Genomic DNA, 9,597 nt, shown 5'->3' with positions numbered 1-9,597 from the left:
ATATAATATACTTAATTTAGGAGACACAAATTGTATTTAAATATTCTCACAAATCCCAACTAATCTTATGAATGCGAAATTGAGTTTGATTATTCGTTTGTTACCTTTAAACGCTTTACATTTTCAACCAATCTTCTCGCAGTTTTCCATACACATTATTGAAAGTACGCACAAGAACATAGGTTAAATTTACGCAGGAAAAACCGATTGTAAAGGCTAGTAATAATGTTAATTTGACAAGGTTACAGAGACGTAGGTCAAAGGCTCTCAAGTACTGCTATTTCATAGTAAACACAAGTTAAGGTTGCATTTAGCTTTGTACAAAGTAAACGTTAATAATTCAGTTGTACTGTGTATTTAGGGAAGGGAATACAAACAGTTTTAGCTGTAGGTGTGGTCTACCTATTTGCTTGCTATATGTAATCGAGCAATATTAACTCGGTGGACTAGCGGATTCTCACGTACCGATTAATCCCCGACAAGACCCATTCGCGTTACTGTTATTACCTATATGAATTAAATTCCCAAATGGGCTGTTATTATTTTTATGTATTGTACGTTTTTATTGTTATGTGATGTGGTCATACAATTGAGTGATGGAATTTATTTGTTTTTGAACTGTATTTTTCTATTGTTTATGATTAACATAAAAGAAACCAAAAAAAAACTACTATTACAAAATTAAACTTTTTTTTTGGTTTCTTTGTTCACATATACCTAGATGTAGGTATACCTTATTATGGTTTAATTAAGCGTTTGTATCCGACTACGTGATCAATGAACGTCACTAATTTCTAAATCAAAGGTATGTTGAGATTGGGCATGCAATACTAAATGGAATGTTAGATTGAAACTTCAACATAATTGCATCTGTTTGTCCTCCAAAATGATAGAAGCATATTTCATGAAGGTTCAAAATCATCAACCTTCCTCCTAACGTCTCCTAACTTCACGTTTATAATATATAAGTAAGATTGATCAATACATATAATAAAGCTAAAGAAGTGTTAATTCATCATCAACAACAGCCTATAAGTGGCCACTGCTGACCAAAGGCCTTATCTCACAAGAAGAAGGTTTGAGCATTAATCACTACGCTTGCTCAATGCGGGTTAGCGATTTCAAACTTATAATTAGAAATTATAAGCCCGTTGGCATGGGTGCGGGTGCAGGTAGGGGGCCCAAATGCTGCCAGTAGTCAATATTACACGCGGACGAAGTCGCGGGCATAAGCTAGTCTTAAATATAAATCTACATTAAAAAAAAATCGGTCATAGACATTGGGAAATGATTAAAATATTTAAAATCTTTTCGCTATTCTTAATTGAATAACAATAATAACAAACTGAAAATTTTATATAAAATGGTCAAAGAAAGAGAAAGTACGTTGTCGCTAAAAACACGGACGTACGATGAAGGTTATATAATAACACCTGATTTGATAAAAAGGGGTTACACCGGTCCCTAAGTGTCACTTAATTTTCGGCAAAAAACGAAATATGTTTGAAGAGCCTTTTATAACTTACTTAGAGCCCATGTTATTAAGTTAGGGGTTCCTTTAGAAAATGGTCCGTGCGATGCGGTCTTACTTAAACGGAATTGGCTTTGGTGAAAGGGAGGTTTTATGCGGTTTAGATGCCATATTTTTTATAAATTTCTTCCTCGGTTCGGTTACGTGACAAGCGGGTCTTGAGGTAGATTTCCAGTTACACACAGCTTTATTAAGTTTGGTCTAGTATTGTGCCCAATATATTTAATGCTGTTATTAATAAACATTTTATAATTAAAATGTATTAAATGTGTGAAAATGGTTTCGTAAAACTATTTCAAGATCACACGTCATAGAAGCTGACGGCCAACCTTCAGTAATGAAGTGGCATCACAGGAAGAAAAAATATAGTAGAGAGATATTTATTGTATAAAACCCTTATTGTTTCATGCACCAAAACTGTCTAGTAAAAAGCGGAGTTCCTAGTATTTCAGATACTGCTTCCATTATTGCGTTGTAGCGAATATCTAATAATGAATGGTGTGTCCACATTCGGCGAAAGCGCTCGTGCGTGCATTTTTTGAAATTCAAATAGTGCCCACTGCGCGTTAGTACATTCACCAAATGTGGAAACATTTTTGAGAAGTTAAAACCATCCTATCAATCTCCCGTCTTTGATGAGGAGAGAGAGTGTATCAGACTGTTACTGATTAAAACCACCTCGTTACTACTCCTGCTTCGAGATAATCTATGTAACCCAAAGTATTATCACATATAAATACATAGTACACACATACACCTTGTTTTAGCCATTTATACCATTACCGTTCCATTAGGAAGAGCCGTAAGCGCTAAGCCGGCCTTAAATCCAAAGGTAAAAAATTCAAAATCGAAATGTTCTAAGCATTTTGCAACGTTCGTGTTTGCAAGCACTAGATTCACCAGACTCATTTAACTTTTATGTGCCCGTTGTATTCCTGACTAACATATGTATGTTCACATTGTTAGGGCCCTATTTCAATAGGACACAATGAAGAATGGAGAAAGTCGATTTTTGTTTTTAAATAATTTATACGAATAGCATCTGGTATCTGTTGCATCTGACTTATAACTCGGTATCAACTTGATTGCTCGAGCAAGTGGTTATCGGCGTTAAAATCAACTCGCGTACCGCGCGTGAGGCCCAGATACAGATGGGGCCCAGTAGGACTGATGCCTGATCCGGACCTGCAGACTACCTGATTACCTCCCGGTAAACCGCTCCGGCTCGAAGAGCAGGAGTATGAACGGTGTGGTATTTAGTCAGTAAAAGTCTGACACTCCCTCTCGCCTCGCCCAAGGCGAGAGAAGACTTTGGATGATTTTCCCCGCTCAAAAAAAGTGTTTATTTGTCTTTCGCTAGATTACAGTAAGCAAGCACCATGGTCTTACAACTAGTCTAGACCAATTAAGTATTAGTCGTGCGACCATGGTGTCCTCATGAAATAGGTCCCTTAGATTAATAGAAAAAAAAATACATAAACTTTCATTAGACTGTTAGAACGCCATATTGTTTGTCTTCCACGTAATAAACTGAGAAAGAATGGAGTGTTACCAGACACGATATATCATTCTTGTTTAGCGACAAACAAAGAATATTTCGTTATCATTATTTTTGTTGAAACAATACTGTGATATATTTCCTTTGTATCATTTCAACAATATGTGAATTTACTGCTTCATTGGGGACTGGTTACTATTATGACAACCGAACCGGTTTGGTTCTCGGGTCGGATGAGATAGGTATTCCAATAGCGGTTAATAACACATTTCATCTGAGGTTGTCCCGTAATACAATTAATGGCTTCAATAACGTTACAACTGCTGAAAAATCTTTGGGTGTAGGTACTTAAGGTTCACATTTGCTCAACCATTCGCGTAATATCGAGCTTAACGTTATTGAGAATCTGATAAATAAACGATTGTCCCTCGTAATGGTTAACATTTGAAACCTTTGTAACAAAGTGAAAATCATAAATTAAAATAATGTAATAGCTATTGTTGTTCCTATTGTAATAAAGCCAAACAAAAAATCCTTTGTACATGTAGAATAATAAAACACACTTTTTATTAAATTTTTCTGTCAACAAGCCTTTGTTTTTATTTTATATCAACTTTACAATAAAAATATCTATAATAAATTATTAAAAACATAATGTAAGTACTTATCATGAGTGTTAACAATTTTTTAATATGAAAGTACAATATTTATAAAGCACTACTTCATTTATCGAGTTTTAGATAATCGAACTTTTTTTATTTAATGGGACAAGCCCGCCACAACCTCCCAAACCGCTGCAACTCTTACAGGAGTTGGCTTACAAGCCAGGATCTACAGTAGAGCGCGTTCTAAGGACATGAATAACTGTCTTAGATCCGGCAACGAAATAAATCAGAAGATATTATTAAAGGAGAAGAAAAATATATTCTAATCTCGGTTTCTATCCTTCGAAATACTACCTGGCGAGTACTTTTCGTGAAAATTACCAATCCAATCCTTTAAGATTTTTATTAACTTAGTGTTTATACGTGAAAAAAAGTAATCACTATGAATATATCACTAGTTCAATATATAGTATTTACATACATACGTATAAACCTGATGCCTGTTTAGCTAAAGCTGTAGTGTATAATACAAACATTTCTCGCCATTACTTTATTAGACCTCTTTTATAGAGGTGAGCCTGATGCCATTTATTGGCTCAGTTCTTTAAGCCCCGAGAGAATGGGTTACTGGTAAACTAGCCATGCTCCATTGTTTACAACGAGGCGATTTAATATAGCTTTCAGGGGAAAAATCATTCAATGACGTCTCTCGCTTTGGACGAGGCGATAGGGAGGGTCAGACTCTTACTGCCTAAAGGCCACCCCGTTGCTACTCCTGCTTTTCGATCCGGAGCCCTGGTAATCCGCTAGGCAGTCCGCAGTTTAGGATGTCATGACCACTTGACATTGTATTGTTTATGTATTTGTGACACGATCTATGAACCCTGAGGATATGCTGTAAGATATGGAGGACTCAATGCCCCCTTATAAAGTTCTGATGATAAGCATCAGAGTGGTTCTAGTGAGGCAAAAATTACTCACATAGATTAATTTATAAACTCTGAAAAGCAAAATAAAATGGTGTATCCACAATGAACATTATTGTGTTACGTACTAAATTATGTATCTAACTAGGTAGAGATAATATTTACAAGATTTAGTTATGAGAAACAAATATGTTCTAACAGTATAACACAATAATATATTATGTTAACATATTATACATATATAACATATATTATGTAAACACATTTATAATAATTATAAGGGATTGATGAGGGTTCCTAACATGAACTTGAACACGGTGAACATAATAGGTAATGTTAAATCTTGTATAGCATCGTTCTACTAAATAATAAATTAAATTTAGCCATAATTTTTATTATCAAAACATATTTTTATAATAACTATCGTGAGACATACTTCATTAACTAAAAATCACGGTTTACTCACGTAAATTAATAGAGGAAAGCTCTACTACTTTCGAGTCACAGAGGGACTCTTCGTCATGAGCAGCGTGCGCAGACGCGCCGACGTCGTTGCTCGAAACTAGTAGAGCTTTTCTCTATCAAAACATAATTACGACTTGAGACAGTCAAATCTTACGACATAATTGACTGATCTTGTTTAGATGTTAAATGTTTAAAAGCAACGATGACGTGGTAAATTGATACATTTTAAAACAAAATAAATTGTTTCTAGTAAACCATTAATGCTCCATTTTCCAGTTTCCCTGTGAACGGGAGTCAGGAATTAACGTAAAATGTTCTTTCATTTTTTATTTTACTTGACGTTTCGACAGCTCACTCTGAGGCGAGTTATAAACTGTAGTGTAATATTATCGAAATTATAATTAAAATGTACACGAGTACAAGTTTAAAATAAATTAATGTTGTTCCATTTTTACTTACAAATTTACTAAAATGGTAATATCAAGTGCCATTTTAAAAAAGATCATAAACACAAGTCCGTAAGATATTTTTCCTCCCTGTAGCGATAGTAAGTTTAATAAGTTTTCTGACAAACATCCTGAGTCTTTTGGCAGTTTCCTCGTGATTGAAATACAAACACCAAACAAAACTTTCACAGTGAAATGAGAGTTCAAATAAATATGAAATGGCATCTAAATAACAGGACTTTTTTTATAAAAAAAAGAATCATACATTCGTTGAAAAAATTGCTAGAGTTGCAAATACCGCCATACAGGTATGTACTTGAATAAATCAAAACAGTACACGTCAAATATTTATAAAGGTAGAAGCTTTTCCGAAGAATTGAACACAAAGCTTCCGTAATTAAATTCGTATGTTAGATAGAACAGTTGGCTTTTATCACAGTATGTACCCGTATGACCTGCGTTGATGCTGGCAACTGTGTGAAGGATTCATACCAACGAGGACCAAAGAGTTCCCACTCTATGTTCAGTTTGGCGCGAGATCCCGCTGGGAACGTACGCGGTCTTTTCTTACCCGTTCCACGCGTATAGTTGTCATCGGAAACATTTTGTTGTTCGAATTTTAAATAGTGAGCGATAAATTATAAATGTTTTTTTTTTTATTAAACAAAATAAGGTTTTAAATAGAAAGTCGTCCTGTTCAATCAATTGTTTTTGTTTTGGTCATTTATTCCGTCATTATGATTGTTTTAATATTGAGTGGTCTGTTAATAGCGGGTAAGTTATTTTTGTATTTAAAATATTGATATTAATTTTATTGTTTAGAGAAAAAAATAATTTAGGTATAAAATTTTCGGAAACCAATAAAATTTCTGGGTATCACAAATACCTATGCAATAAATCTATTGATAAAAAAATGGTATATACGAACATGTTTTTTACTAACTTATAACAAAAAAAAAACTCAATCATGTCTTGAGAAGAAAAAAATTACAATATGAAAACGGTACTAAGCCTGTGTTTACCCAGCATTAATACTTACAATAATACCTAGCTAAAGGTGTTTAAACAAACCGACCTGCGGAAATTAAACACACCCCTGTCAAATCAATGCTCGCCTCTCCTTTCATCCGTCAATACGGGTCTCGTCTTTACAATAAGTCAATTAACACCTCTAATACTAACTTCTATTATATTACTCGATAGGAAATATACTACCGACGCTATTCGACGTGGCAATTGAAGAACTGACAGTAGTCAGTTCTCTGAACATTGAACAGAAATATAGGTGATATCGTTTAAAGATATAATTTTGTTTTTTTTTTTTTTAGCTTTTTGTTTTTCTTGCTTGTGCTTCTGAAGGACTGACGGATAGGCAGGTTTTTAACAGTTTGACGTACAAAAATGGTGTTTTGATCTAATGTAATTTCACAATTTATCGCACGAAAAACAAAAACCGGCCAAGTGCGAGTCGGACTCGCTCATGAAGGGTTCCGTAACAGCAAGTAGATGACATAATATAAAAGTTGTAAAATAACTTGGTTTTACATAGTGTTTGTATGAACAACAAAGTTATATTTGCGGTTTTTGAAAATGTTTTATTTCTTAAAAACTAATAATGATATCTAGTTCAAACCAATTTTCGTTGTTAGTTTCCATTGAAATCTACAACATATGTTTTTTTCAGTTTTCTCACTCTCTTATTTTAAAAGTTAGAGGGGGGGACACACATTTTTCCACTTTGGAAGCGTCTAACTTTCAAACGATTGATTTTGACGAAAAGTGGTTTTAGGAACCTTAATGTCTTTTTTAAAGACCTATCCATAGACACCCATCACGGATATGTTAGCTGAAAAAAAATTTTTTTTTAATCAGTTGCATGTATGGAGTGCCCCCCTTTAATTTTTAAATTTATTAATTCTTATTCAAAATTCGAATAGCGGTTACCAAAATACACCATCTTGCAAAGTTTCAACTATGTAGGCCCAACAGTTTCGGAAATAAATGGCTGTGACATACGGACGGACGGACGGACAGACAGACAGACATGATGAATCTATAAGGGTTCCGTTTTTTGCCGTTTGGCTACGGAACCCTAAAAATGGTATTTTGATCAAATGGAAATACCTAAATGATTTGATTTGGCTTTTTAAAGTTCAAAAAAGATAGGAACAAATCTGGTTATTATAAGTATGTTTGAAATAGTTATTCTTCCTAGACATTACACGAAACATTTATAACAAACAAAAACCATGTTAATTAAGTACTTAAAACCTATTAAAATGTACCTTAAACAAACTAAGTACGTAAAATATCTTCCAAAAGCCAGGTCCTTGATCCTTTGACGTAAATTAGGTTAACCTCCTGACTCCAAACCGTCCACGGCTTACTTAGCTGATGTCTTGAAACTTTAAGTAAGCACGTGGCTTAGAGATAGCCGCCATACTGTACTTAAGTCAATTTGCATGAGATCGTAGAATATGTGTGTTTAGGTTGCATCTCACTTTGAGCCACCTAACATAGGTACAAGTTTCTATAATGCACTTTCACGTGTAATGGTGTTTGAAGATCTTGGAAGCTGTTTTTTCCGATAATAATCAATGGAAATCTAATAATCGAATAATCTAGGTAATTTTATATTTTAAAATCTAGTGAATTTTCTGATGTTAGGCATAAAATCTAATAAATATATTAACAACTATACCTACTAATATAATAATAATTGAACAACAATGTTACTTTTGAAACGAAGATGATGTGTTACTCATACAAACTGGCATAACATTACCCACTTACTAAATTAACTACTGGTATTTAATGTCCATAAAAAGTATAAATAACAAATCACATCCTTTATTTAAAAAAAAGAATCATTGACGCCATTAAAATGAAATAATGCTTAGTCATATTGTAATTAAAAAAATGTCGTTTGTTAGCTGAAACCGCTGTCCTCCGTTCATTATCATCGATTTCCCAAATACAGTCTATTCGATATTCAAATACTGTTTCTGCCCTAAAATTAATTAAAATCGATCAATGAAGTTTCATTTAATTGATTACTATTGTTACATAGGTCCACCATTGTAGAATTAGCGACAAGGTCTTAATTAAAGTCTTTCTCTTTCTCACCAAATATTTCTCTTTTTATTGAGGCCAAAAATACATGACCTTTTTACCAGTGCTAATTCTTGTTTTTCGGTAAAACCTCATTGCTATAATAAGACAGACAGTTCAAATCTAGGAATTGGACAAAATTGGGTTTTTATTTTGCAATGGGATTTAGGAAATAAGACGTTATTTTTAAATAAGAAGACGGTATTTGGAACTTTCATCTAGATCTATTTATATCATTTCCTTTTCTTGTCTGAACTAGTAAACATTATAAATTATAATTACCACTAAGCTTGACGTCACTTTATAATGTACAACCAGTTAGTCGCTATACGCGCACTGAATTTTGAAAACAGTTTCGAGTCTGGAGTCAGTACCTATTAGATATTCACCTCAGCTTGAAACTAACCACTTTAACTTTATAAAATAATCCGTATTTAGTATACCAAGTTATGTTATCTCAACATTTTATGTAACTTTTGGAAACTCACTATATACAGTTAAGATACCTGTTTTGTTCGGTGTATGCATATAGCTGGCTACGAAAGAGTATTACGTTTTTCAAGTGCAACTCTTTCTACCTCTTCTGGGAATCATGATTTATATTTTTATTATGAATATAAAGAAAGTTTCTCGAAAAGTATAAAAAAAGTTCCTTAAAAGATATAATAAAGATAGTTCCTCAATACGTATCTATCATATGTTACTCATAAATTCAAAAGTTACTGAATAGAATGCACTGCTATGCACTCCGCACCATCAGTGTGGCACTAGATAGAATGACTTATGAAGATTAGAGCGAGTGGAGCTGCGAGTGGGAATGGAAAAGCCAATTTATACTCTGCGAGTTTTTGGTATCCATCGTTCAACCACGTTTCGTACCACGTTTTTGGTGGATCCATTTTGACCATGTTTTGATAACATGACACCTGTAATAGGAATAAAGGAGTACTCTGGACATGTTGTATCTATAATTTTGTTATAACTTTCGTGGGATATACTAATATAATTATTATAT

General features: G+C 33.6%; 1 protein-coding gene across 1 annotated transcript in view; it reads left to right on the top strand.

The window, feature by feature from the left end:
- The first annotated feature begins 5,984 nt into the window (after positions 1–5,984).
- LOC118276397 (uncharacterized) overlaps positions 5,985–9,597 on the top strand; it is a 43,016-nt gene continuing 39,403 nt past the window's right edge. Inside the window, exon 1 of the mRNA XM_035594696.2 lies at positions 5,985–6,245. Within this exon, the coding sequence (XP_035450589.1) occupies positions 6,209–6,245 (37 nt within the window). The 5' untranslated portion in view covers positions 5,985–6,208. The remainder of the gene's footprint in view (positions 6,246–9,597) is intronic.

Source organism: Spodoptera frugiperda, chromosome 31, assembly GCF_023101765.2.
Source record: "Spodoptera frugiperda isolate SF20-4 chromosome 31, AGI-APGP_CSIRO_Sfru_2.0, whole genome shotgun sequence".
NCBI lineage: Eukaryota > Metazoa > Arthropoda > Insecta > Lepidoptera > Noctuidae > Spodoptera > Spodoptera frugiperda.
Note: the sequence above shows the minus strand (reverse complement) of the source record. Positions and strands in the feature narration are given on the sequence as shown.